The 13,703-nt window shown below is 36.8% G+C and overlaps 1 protein-coding gene across 2 annotated transcripts in view; it reads right to left on the minus strand.

Annotated features, from left to right (window-relative positions):
* Positions 1–12,614, minus strand: part of LOC111864743 (zinc finger protein 732) — a 34,050-nt gene extending 21,436 nt beyond the window's left edge. The window contains exons 1-4 of one of the 2 annotated variants that reach the window (XM_023852237.2): positions 12,417–12,614; positions 6,809–6,958; positions 5,418–5,519; positions 3,208–5,307 (exon numbers count right to left, since the gene is read on the minus strand). In XM_023852237.2, the coding sequence (XP_023708005.1) occupies positions 4,384–5,307; positions 5,418–5,519; positions 6,809–6,958; positions 12,417–12,566 (1,326 nt within the window). In that variant the 5' untranslated portion in view covers positions 12,567–12,614 and the 3' untranslated portion in view covers positions 3,208–4,383. Of the gene's footprint in view, positions 1–3,207; positions 5,308–5,417; positions 5,520–6,808; positions 6,959–12,416 lie in introns of those variants that run through there. The other variant, XM_023852236.2, reaches the window with a different exon arrangement.
* Positions 12,615–13,703: the final 1,089 nt, after the last annotated feature.

Here is a 13,703-nt window from a genome sequence, read left to right on the forward strand (position 1 = left end):
TGGGAGAAGGTGGTTTGAAAACACTGACAAAACTAATAAACACCGTATATGAAACTGGGGAGTGGCCCAAGGACTTTACAGAAGTGACAATGATTGCCTGAAAGAAAAAGACAAAAGCTACAAAATGCAGCAACCATCACACAATAAGCCTCACTGCACGTACAGCAAAGATACTTAAAAGAAGAATCAAGAGGAAAATAGAGGATATACTTGGAGAGGATCAGTTTGGATTTAGAAGAGGAAAAGGAACCAGGGTTGCAATTGGGATGATGAGAATTACAGCAGAATGAACTCTGGAGATAGATGAAGGACTGTGTGCTTGCTTTATAGACTGGCAGAAGGCATCTGACCGTGTAAACTGGACCAAATTAATGCAGATCCTAAAGGAAACAGGTATCGATTGGCGTGAAAGAACATTGATTAGTAAACTGTACATGGATCACGAAGTTAGAGTACGACTGGACAGTGGGGAGACAAGAAGTGTGAAGATTGGAAGAGGAGTTCGACAAGGATGCTGTTTATCACCAATTTTGTTCAACTTGTACAGCGAATGCCTTACCAAAGAAGCTCTGGACGGGCTTGAACTCTTAAAATTAGGAGGGCAAATTATTCAAAATGTGAAATATGCAGATGACCTTGTGTTAATGGCTAAGGAAGAAACTGTGCTACAGGGTATGATTGATAGGCTAATCAAGATTGGAAGGTGCTATGCCATGGAAATGAATGTGGAAAAAACAAAAGTAATGAAAATTTCGAGACAACCAACCCCAGTCACAATAAAGATAGACCAAAAACAACTGGAGAATGTGAAATGTTTTAAATATTTGGGTAGCTTGATAACAGATGATGGAAGGTGCACGTATGAAATTAGATCTAGGATTGCCATGGCAAAAGGTGCATTTAGCAAGAAGAAGAATCTTTTTACCAGCAAATTGGACTTAAATTTGAGAAAGAAATGAGTGAAATGCTATGTTTGGATCATTGCTTTGTATGGGGCTGAAACTTGGACACTTAGGGCAGTAGATCAGAAACGCCTGGAAAGCTTCGAAATGGGGTGTTGGAGAAGGATGGAGAAGATCAGTTGGACCGATTATGTGAGAAATGAAGAAGTGTTATTTAGAGTCAGTGAGCAGAGGAATATCCTACATGAAATAAGAAAATGAAAGGCTAATTGGATTGGTCATATCTTACGCGGTAACTGCCTTCTAAAAGAAATTATTGAGGAAAGATAGAGGGGCAGATAGAAGTGACCAGAAGACGAGGAAGAAGACATAAGAAGATGTTGGATGACCTTGGGGACAGAAGAGGATATTTTCATTTGAAGGAGAAGCTCTAGATCGCATCAAGTGGAGGAACTGTTTTGGAAGAGACTGTGGACCTGTCATCTTGACAGATTACAGATGAATGAATGAATCACTGTGGTGTGGTATGTCTTCCTGATGTATGTTAGGGTCATTCTTCTTTGGAGCAACTGTCACAGGTACCGCCAACTTAACAATGCTGGAGGGTAACATCATACCTTGCATGAACATCTGATGAAGACCGTTAATTTCATCACATTGGTGTGCCACAACATTACCGTAACAATGTGAGAAACTTTCTCAATGTTTATTTCCCCAGAAGACGGACAGGAAAAAGATGAAGAGTGGAGTATCCACCCTGATCTCCTGACTTTACACTTTCAGAATTTGAACTATGTGGTACTCCAAACAGCACAGTACAATGCCACAAAACCAAGAACATTGCAGGCACTTAAGCATGGAATTTCCTGTGCTGCTATTCAATCAGCAACAATACAAGAAGTATGCCTCTCTCTTCCACACTACTGTCAGCAATTCATTGGTGGTGGTGCTGGTGGTGATTTAAAAAATCTGTGACTTTAAGGTAATCAACACACCTGTCCACTTCATGTGTTAACATATAAGTTCATAAAGTGCGTACACTTTTTGGATATCCTGTACAGAATACCGATTGACTGGAAAATACTGAATAATGAATTGGGAAGGATATGGAAGAAACCTCTTGTGACAGAATTTACTGTACTTTCCTTGCCCTTATTTGGAAGGGCTGAAGAATAGCATGAGAAACCTGTCTGGATAGTCATTGCCCAATCCGGGATTCAAACCAGGTAATGAAATAACAATAGACACAAAAAAGATCCTGAGTGTAAATGTGACAAATCTGAAAACAAAAATATATACGAGTATATGCATTCAATTACTGCCATGAAAACATGAAATGCAATCTATGAGAATAACAGCTTTCTTGGAGGATTTCCTATTAAATAAATATTTTGGGGCTGATTTTAATTAATACTACTCTTTCAAATGACATATTCTTCAGCAGAGTGCAATAATAATTTCAAAATTTGGAGGCAACAACCACTAATTAAGACTTACACTTCAGTACAAGAAACAAATGTTTTAAGTATATTATTAACATTTGTACATCATTTCTAACAGCAATGAAGGAAATGTAATGATTGGAGTATCCAGTTATTATTAAATAAAATTTCGATAATATTTCAAAATTTTTTATTTTTCTGGAAACAAATGCTTGTAACATCTTTTATTCTCACTACACAGCCTAACGACTATCATACTATATGACTGTGTCAGATGATGTATCTCCAATTTATGCTATCACATTTGTACACCGCAAGAGTACGCATCTCCAAACCCTCCCATGTAATGCAGTTTGAGTTCCTATATCTTCCTATATTTACAATTGTATATATATTCTACACATAAATGTATGTAGCCTAAGCATGTACCATTATTTAGTACAGAATTTTTAATGTACAATTTATAACCACAGTTATTACACCAAGAAAAGTTATGTTTAAATTATCTTATAAATACACAGAAACAGATCACTTAACCAAATTGTAATATCACAATAACAGATTCCTTTCTAATCATTATGTATATTGGATCAAAATTTTAGTTTCAATGCAAAATTATGTTTTGTGTTTAGTTCATGGACTTGTATGTTTTAGGTGCAAAATGGCCGCGCCACAGCTCAAGCGCTTAGTCACTGGCTTCCCACTGCGGCAGCCCGGGTTCGATCCCAGGTCTGGTCAAGTGGGATTTGTGGTGGACAAAGTGGCGCTGGGGCAGGATTTCTCCAAGTACTTTGGTTTCCTCTGCCAATCTTCATTCCACCAATTGCTCCACAATCACCCTCACCTACCATTTTGGGCTGGTACAATAGGCCAGAAGTGGCTGCAGTACAAGGGACTTAGTCCCACCCCACTAGCCATAAAAAAAATAATAATAGGTGCAAAATTTGAGGCAGACTAAAGAAAAAAAGAAAACCATACATGTTAGTGCAAAACAGAACATAGCCAGTATGGTTACAATGAATTGTGTAGCTATCTGGGTCACCTTAAACAAGATTATATTTTGTGAGATTTGAGGATCACATGGCTGTGATTGTAAAGCACATTTTCTTCTGGGCTGGGACATGATGTTGTTCAATATGGCAGATGTCCACTGACATTTTAGAGAAACAAACTACTTCTATCTTCAGGGAAGAAGAATAAGACTCTTTTACTGGTAGAAGAGTAAGATTCTTCTAGTGGTATTATGTTCATCACCTTCTGCCCTAAAAATTGAGACATAATGTTCCTCCAAAGCATTAGTAAACATCTAATCAGAAAGCATGATATCACGACCAAGAGGGCAACATTCTTCAAAATTATATTCTAATCTTTATGTGCATCAGATCCAGCTGTAATAGGTTACAGTCAAATTAAGCTATGTTTTTACGTCACTGGCATAGACATTTGTGGTGACCTGAGATGCCCTAAAGGGAACACAACACAAAACATGTGAATGAAAAATTGAACACATGTGATATGACTACAGTGAACAACACAGCTAGCTGTGTCACACATAAAATACTTCAAACACAGCCACAGTATTTTGTTCTAAAGTTCCTTAAATTTAGAAAAAAATTAAGTCTTAAAAGTCTGAATTAAATTTCATTCAGTGAATTTTGAGCATTTCAAAAAACTCAGTCTTCATCTTCATAGCACCAGCCATTGGTTTGCACTTCTTTCATATCATGCAGTACAAATATTTCTATCCTTTAAGCATGCAAACACAACACACTCCTTGAAGTGCACAGAAACAAAACATTCAAAATGAAAAAATAACAGAAATTTACAGACTAAAAATATTCTGTAGGAACAACTTACAAATCATCAACTTCTGTCTAATATCACTTAAAATCAACTTTCAGTCTAACTGGAATCCCCAAATCAGGCAAGCAATAAATACACATCATTCCATGATTGTGGGAAAAAAAAACATAATACTCTTGAATTGGTACAATAAACCCTTCCCTCCAAAGAGATGAGCATAGATTTAACTAAGCCTGTCATACATAAGACAGCTCATCCCGGCCATGCGTCTTCTCATGTCGTGTCAGCTTGTCTCTACGAGCAAAAGCCACATTACAGACAGTGCAGACAAATGGTTTGCAGCCAGAATGAATCAGTGCATGGCGGGTCAGGTCACCCTTGGCTGCAAATGTCTTTGAACAATCCCTGCAAGCATGAGGTCGTACACCACTGTGGATCCGTGCATGTTTCTTCAAGTTGGCACTGCGTGTGAAAGCTTTCAAGCAGACATTGCACACATATGGCCGTCGGCCAGTGTGGATGATGGCATGTTTTCGGAGATCTGAACGTCCAGCAAATGCTTTACCACATGTATCACATACAAATGGACGTTCACCCGTATGAGTACGTATATGTGTTGTCAATGTTGAACTGTCAGCAAATGCCTTGCCACATACACTGCATCCAAATGGACGTTCACCAGTATGCACTAGTTCATGACGTGCCAGATGGGCACGCTGAGCAAATGTCTTCCCACACTCAGGACATGTAAATGGTCTTTCACCAGCCACCTTGGTGACAACTGACAACTTCTTGCCATGTTTGAAATTCACAGTTCGGTTTGCAATTTTTGAACGAGAGCTTTTCAGACCAACATCCAAACGCTTGACACTCTTGTCCCCCTCAGAACAGTTGTCATCATCAGACATGGAATTAATGTCCATGGAGGAGTATGGATCCACAACCACGACTACTGAGTTAATATCTTCAGGTTTAAATACAAGATTCCCTGCATGAAACAGACCCTCTCTCTTTTCAAACAGGAAATTATTTGAGGCCACATCCAGACCGTATGTCCACTCTGCTGCTGAGGGTTTATCTCCTTGCAAACTGGACGGCTCAATGTCTAATAGCTGGGGACCCGCTTTATACAGCATTTCATTTTGTTTTGCACCCATGTTCTGCAAAACACAAGCCCCAAAAGTCCCAGATCACGTTTAGTCCTAACATACAGCCTAACTACTCTTACAGACTACTGATATTCATCATATTTCATTTTATAAATACTTACATCATCTCTGGTACTACTGCAGTCTGATACTAAAGGTACCATTCCATTTTCTATATCATGACTTGAGTCTTCTTGAACAGTCTCCTGCTTAATTGTCACTACCTGTCAGAATGCAAAATATACATAAAAATTAGCAGCTGAAAAATGCAACAATACCTCCAGTCTTTTTGTACACCCAATATATTTCCATATGAAATAAATAATTCTATTTCCTTTAGATCTGGACTGGTGCCCCAAGCCTCTGTAAACATTAACCCTTTAAGGGCCAGTGGATAGTATATGAGAATGTACCACCGACTTCAGCATACTAAAACTCTGCATTCTTCCCACACAGTGTATTTGTGTGTTTCATATGGTTCTTACAATAAACAGCCACCCTTTCCCTTAAGAGTCATTGTAGCAGAGATATCGTATATTTCCTGTGAGGTAAGAGCTGGATTTTTATATGCGCATATTATTCAGAAGAACTTCAGTCTTTAAAGGCTTCACAACAGTACATCTCCCATGGCTAAATAACACAGAATATGAATGCTGGACATTGAGTTAGATGGACAATAATACAGCTGAAGCAGTCAAATTAACAACTTTTGATAAAGGAAAGACAAGAGCTTCAATTAATATAAAAGAAAATATTTATTAGATAAACGAGTTTACTTTGAACACATGTGAAAGACATCAAAAACAGAGGGAAAAGCTGGCAACAAACCAGAAAGATTTGGGGGGAAAAGCAAGAGCTTGCAGGCTTTTCTTCCACCAACCCAAATGATGTCTGAAAAAAGATGTGTGCATAGCAAATCTATGCTACCCTTCATTGAAGGTTATAAAATGTAACAAATTCATGTTGGCTAGAAGCAATGAGTTGTGAGGTGCCCTCATTTCTCTCAAATATTATCATACATACATAAATTTGTGCACTGTCCCTGTGCTTAACTAATTAACCAATCTATATGGTGTCACATCGAAGATGATCACAAAGATCTTAACAGCGAATGCTGAGACCTAGGACCTCATATGGCAGGCGGTGACATTCAACAACAACAAACCTAGTTAACACTTGCTTAAATACATACAGTGTAACAGTACTCAAAGAGCTGAATTCATTCTTCTGTAATTAGTTCTAGAGGGCATCATATATATTATAAGTTTACCTCACGAATCCTGACTACAACACAAGGATGACAGCAAACACCACCAAATATTTCATCCATTCCGTGTACTTTCTCATGAGTAAGTGGAAAATGAGAAACTCTTCATTTTTTCTGATCTATTTAATTGCAAATGATCCATCTGGACTATGCAGACCATGAAATAGGAACCTGTTCCATAAGAATGACTGAAACTTACAAAGTTGCAAGCGCACAGTCATAAAAGCTAAATTCTTTACATATTACCTGACAGCTGTCACCGACTTTCTGTCTCTTGAGGTACTGTCGTAATGTGGCATCTGAATGCTCACACTGCTCCTTGAATTCAAAGGATCTCTCAATTTGGTACAGACATCGGTGGCATATCAGTGCAGGGAGGCCATCTCCTGCAAATACCTGAAAAGAAAAAGGGAACATGATCAGTACTACCTTCCCTATACCATAAACAGTACTTCATTAAGAGTACAGTCTACTGTGACATGATGCCACACAGCTTGGGGTTACATTAACTTTTAGTCGGTGAGGGGAAATACCAGTGCTGGTGATGCAACAGCTGATGACAGGAGAGAGAGAGAAAGCAGAAACCTGTTCCTGCATGTTAAACAGACTGATTTACTGAAAGTGTCACTAAATAAACAAGAAATAAATAACATTACATCAAGTAGAACTGTAATATCATTATATAACCAAAATAATTTCCTACTTTGTCACTGAAATTCTAAAAAAAGACATGGAAGAAATACAAAGTCATTTAGGCATTATATACAAAATTGATTTCAATTCTTTATTAAGCACCTGCTTGAAGCTCAGTGTCTCATTATTTCACCCAATTTGTGCAGTTAATGATTTCATTTTGTTATCACAATATACAGCAATTCTCTCCCTGCACATCATAAATGAACTGAACTTTTTAGGGGAAATTGTCAAGGTTCTCTTGGAGGTACCAACAAAATGAGCTCCATACCTTAAAGACTTACGTACCCCAAAAATGTGAAAATACTTGATGACAATACACTCTTGGGCAATAACATTACCAAAATGAGGGTTTCCAATTTAAAGTCTTTTGCCCACAGAAAAAAAATCAAATTGTATTATAGTGTTCTTTTCATCATTTAATAAAAAGTAGATTTTAGTAATATAGATTGAAGTTGACATATAAATTTAATCTTTAAAGAAAAAAACTGTCATGATACCATTAATATAATGAGTATTATTAATTATATTCTTCTTTTCATTACTAAACAGATAAAAAATGCAAGCATATAAATTTAGTCCTTAAGAAAACTACCTTAACATGTAAATCAAAATATACATAACTTAAAATAGCATACTGGTGAATAAGATTACCTTTTAATCTTAGAAAGAGTCCTTTGAAACTAAGGGTTGTTTCAAACTCAAACCATAAAATATGAACCTTACATCTTTACATGCTATTTTATGTTTAACATCCACTGTGTCTCATTTAACTACCACCATAATTATTTCTAATTGAAAATCAAATCTGGTATAGTAATTAACATAGGATAATGTGTGGTGAGATAACATGATCATGGTTACCATAACCGCAACATTGTCAGAATGAACTGGACACCACTTCAGGCGAACAAACAAACAGATTATTATGCCTTCTGTGAACAATGACTTGTGCATGCTAGATACATAAAAGGTGATTCTTTGTAGGAGGAATTCCGATTCTTGAAACCACATGGAGAGATGTGTTCAAAACAATGCAGAAATTCTTCATTGATAATGGGGTTACAATGGACAAAATTAATTGATATGGGTACTGATAATAATGAGAATCCATTCTGGGTTTAAGGCTCACATAAAACTGGTATGCCCTCACATCACCTTCACCCAGGTGTCCTTCATAGATACACTTTAGCTGTGAAGACCTTCCACCAAATCTTGTCAAAGAGTATTGCGCAGTTGCTGAAATTGTTAAACATATTAAATGAAGCAACAGAAACCCCAGAATGTTTAAATTATTATGTAATGAGATTTTAGTGAACTTCTGTTTCATACATAAGTTTGCTGTTTATCACACAGAAAACTATGAAACTAAGTGGTCCACCACAGAGAAAAAATATTAGTGTTCACTGAGGGAGAGACTTCTAATGAGCAAGAATTGTTTGGAATATAATGGACCATTATTTCACTCTAAAACAGGTATACCTTGGAGATTATTTTGTTAGAATTAACTAGCCGAAGCTATCACTATGAGGAAATACAGTGAATAATCTCACAGCTAATGACATGGTTTCTACCATCCTCAGTAAGTTAGAGCTTTACCAATGTAGGGTTGAAGCTGCTGATGTACTGATATGGTTAGAGTTGACAATTCTGCTCAAGGCAACCAAACATATATGTACATTTGCCGTAGGTATGACACTTCCTGTCAGTAACAGAAGGCATGGGACGTGCCATAGCTCAAGCTGTTAGTCCCTGGCTTCCCACTGCAGTGGCCCGGGTTCGATCCCAGGTCTGGTCAAGTGGAATTTGTGGTGGACAAAGTGGGGCAGGTTTTCTCCGAGTACTCTGGTTTCCCCTGCCAATCTTCATTCCACCAACTGCTCCACAACCACCCTCACCTATCATCTGGGGCTGGTACAACAGGCCAGAAGTGGCTGCAGTACAAGGGACTTAGTCCCACCCCACTAGCAAAAAAAAAAAACTGAAAGCATACATAGTGATAGCATTTACAGTCAAAATAAAAAGCATTTGAAGAGAAGACTGTCAAGGCAAGAGCAGAATTCCTTCATCTGCAAGAAGATAACATAGTGAAAGCAGATTTTCAGGATAATTTTTTGCAAAAAAGGTGGTTTAACGTATCTGGTTCTCTGTGAGAGCCTTCAACCTTCTAATCCATTCTGTCACTATGCACTGCTGTGAAACAGACATTTTATAGTGGTTGGCATTAAAAGACTCTCACTGCTCTAGGGCAGTGGTTCTGAACCTCTGGTACTGTTGCTCCTTAAGCGTAACCAATTATCTGAAATTACCCCACCTCCTATTTTAAATGGCAGTAAACAAAAAGAAAATTATTATAAATCACTTTCATTACATATCCTTTTCTCATACATTATGTTGAACAAATCAGAACACATCATAAACTGCATTTCTCAGAAGGCTGATATTGTTCTACTAGATTAGCTACATGAAGTTCTATTTCAGCTTACGTATATCTGAAGTCATGTGGCTACAAGAATGACTGGAAGTTAAATTTTTGGCACTTACACATCAAAATATATGAGGACACAGTCCAAAAATCTATAGCAAAGTTACATATACAGTTAATGTTGTTGGTAAAAATGTAATCTTATGACTTGTTAATGCAGTTATGCAACACTGCTTACTACATTACTGATATGCATGTCATTTTCTACTTCAAATTTTGAATTCACTGTTTTGAAAATTTCTGTTTCTAATGCAATATATAATCAAGAAAGTGATATATTGGGTTTCTGGACTTTATCCATCGTCCTAGTTTTTAAGATAACAAAAACACGACGTTTCGGAAACTGGATCTGTTTCCGTCTCAATCACTGGACCCACTGGTCCAGTGATTGAGGCTAGCTCTTTCTAACGGACCCAACAGAATAGGTGTTTTCCTTCACCTGAGGACGGAAACAGATCCAGTTTCCGAAACGTCGTGTTTTTGTTATCTTAAAAACTAGGACGATGGATAAAGTCCAGAAACCCAATATATCAGTGTGTTATACACCATCGTCAGAATCCTATAGTAATAATCAAGAAAGTGTTTTGCAACTTCTTGTAAAATGTTTTTTACCCAGTTTACAGGAGAGGAAGGAAAGAAATGTTAATTATAAATACTAACTGATAAAAATGATGATAAAAATCTACATGATAAAATCTACTTACTCATAGTTCCATACGAATGATTTAAAATATCAGTTTGGCTGACCAACCTGTTACTCCTGAACTAAAATATGGTTACCACCCCTGCACTGCCAGATTAAACAATTTTCTTTTTATAAAATCTTCAATATTTCTTCTCTTAGAATGAGAGGTCTAGTTTCACATAAAATAAATTAAAAAAAAAAGGTTTGGTACTATTAAGTATTTTTAATGTTTAATTATACAAGTCTGAGTACAGAGGGCTTCTCTAGCCTCATTTAAATGGCACAGTGAGTTAGAATATGCTGTGACTTGTTTTCCAAAGTTACTAATTTAGAGGTAAGAAATTAATAAAGGAGTTGAATGCATGATCCGCCAGAATAAATAACTTCATTTTCCAATTCATAGTACATCAAAATGTACACCCCAAAACGTCTATAATATTTGTTGGGGGGATATACATATATAACTTTTTTTAATTAAGAATGTCATTCCTTATAGCACCTGTACACTGCTTAATGGTAATTAAAATACTTTGATGGTTTGTTTTATTTCACCTTATGGCATCATTCTATTCATACAACACAGCCTATCTGTAATTAGCGTATTCCCTGTTACAAGCACGTAGTAAAGGCAACTTTGTAATTTTAAATTGGCTGTCCCACATGGTCAACACAAAATGGTTTTCACTTCTATAGCTGTGAGTAAACACTAATACAAAATTATGCAGTTCTTACATCACCTTTGTTGAACACATATCACATGTACCACAAAATATATTTTTGGTAAAGTTTACTTTATACTCCTTGATTCGCATTCACCCCTAAAGGTGAAGTTGTCCCTCTGCTTAACTAATTACACGCTACACCATGAAGGTGTATGGGGGTGTGGATGTATAGACCCACATTTTCTTGATCTCGGAAATAGTTGAAAGTGAGTGGTCAGCTTCACATCTGGCCACTTCACCCCCAGGGAAAGAGCCCCCAGTACTCATTGGATACAAGGTTGGATGGACCCCAGAGCCGTTCTGGATGACACAGAAAAAATTCTTGACCCTACTGGGACTTGAACTTTGACCCCTCCATTGTCCAACCCACAGCCACTCACTATACTGACTACGCTATTCCTTGTGTCATTGAAATCTCATTATATAATTTGATGCAGTCACCTCTTAAATATTTTAAAAACATGCAAATAATACTTCTTTCAAAAATAAGAGACTCTGCTGTAAGTAATAATTTCTCACAACCCTTATACACCCTAGAAAATGCATATGTACTTTGATAACATAAAACATTTAATTACTGAGAACACACTACATGTAGACATATTTAATGTATCAAGATGTTTTACAATTCAAATTTACAACAAACGATGTGCTTATGTAAAAAATAACATCTCACTACTGTTTGCACCACCTGCATTACTTCAACATAACCATATAACAAACCTAGTTCACACTTATACATAAGCTCTAATGTAATCCAGATACATATAAATATATATAAAACTATCGAATCTTATTCTACATTAAACATTGATGTAACACGTTCATACAGTAATTTTTAATATCTCACGCTAAAAAAATTGATAGAATAAATGTGAAACTGCTCAATGCTAATTTTAAAATGTACGAAATACTGCAGTCTTAACTACTACAGCCCTATTGAAGTTGAAATGCATTTAATCAATTTAACAATAAAAGGTCTCATACTACTACACTGCATGGAGGAGACTACAACAAGTATGTCATCTTCCGCTACAGATGTCCATTTACAACCAATATAAGCAGATGTGATCACGGAAAATTAGAACTATTTGTGACCAGAACTGTGGAACCTACACATGGTTCCACTCATTTTTCCATATGACTACATTTACATATGACCCCAAACTTGAGTCATACCATCAAACGGATAACAACAAAAGCCTCCGCCCAAACAACCCCACACATACCCTTCGGCTTCAGCCCGTCGAATGCAAAAACAACACTAACCTGAATTGAAACACACGCCATGATTTTAGTTGGTAGAGAAGTAATCTCCTGACCAGAATCTGCAAATATTGCTGACATTACACCTCCTTGAGATAAACAAAAGCGGCATATCTGATTAAAATTTAAACAAATATCTCTTCCCTTTTCCATTTTTCACGTATCCTGTCAATCACACTACCCGTCACTTCTTGCCGGACAGCGCCACCAACCCCAAGTTTACGACAATAATTTCTCAATGACAATACAAATTTCTCTCCTATTGCGGCAAAATTCAAGCATACCAATACAGCGACGTAAAATAATGTAACATTATAAACAATTTGTACGTTAAAATGTTACAACGACTATGGGTGTTGTTTATGGCTGATAGCGATATGATAAATATATTTCAGAATTTATTCCAATTATATTAGTTAGTTTCGTGGGGGTGGTGTGAGACTGAGTCCACTTGGTACGTTGGCCACTGCTTGGCCTGTTGTACCAGCACCCAATAAGCTGATGATGAATGTGGAGCGGTTAGTGGAATGCGAATTGGCAGGGGAAACCCAAGTACTTGGGGTTACCACCGCAAGGTGCAAAGCCGATAATTTCACTGCATAATTTTACAAATATTTCAATTATTCCAGAATTTGCAACTATCAAATAATCGATAGCTTCTATTCGATTGTCCCCATGAACAGTAACTGTACGTTACTAACTTGTGTTGTGTATCGTTTGTAAGGAAAATTACAATGGTTGTAACACGGTGCTTGGGTTATTCTTGTTGTGAGGATCTGTGAGCTCAATTTTGCAACTAAATAACGGTTTATTTTCTTCAGTAATAAAAATTAAGTGTTTATCTTATCAAATAAGTGGCTGATAGTGAACCTCATAATTTATTTTTCTATAGTGAATGTTTTCTTCCTTTGTTCTACATACTCTTGTTCCACGCTAAGTTCGTAGGCTATTTTCAGCCATATTGTAAACATTTTGCATCACTTTTTATATATCCAACGATTCAAAAACGACATCTTTTACTTACAGCTGTTGTAAGATTGAACAGTACCAATTTTAGAGTAGTTGTAATATATGCACCCCTTAACATACATATTACTTTATGTATTGTCGCGTATCGGGCGTATATCGCGACAAATAACTTCACGCCGTATTTTGTATAGCGAATTTTATTTCACATTCGCACTTACAATCACCCAAATTACAGATTTACGGTTACTGCTATCTGCAGTATCACAATTAGTACACTCCAAATGCCAGAATACAACTGACTAGTTGCTGGCTAACTCGGCG

The sequence above is a fragment of the Cryptotermes secundus genome, unplaced genomic scaffold (genome assembly GCF_002891405.2).
Source record: "Cryptotermes secundus unplaced genomic scaffold, Csec_1.0 scaffold780, whole genome shotgun sequence".
Taxonomy (NCBI): domain Eukaryota; kingdom Metazoa; phylum Arthropoda; class Insecta; order Blattodea; family Kalotermitidae; genus Cryptotermes; species Cryptotermes secundus.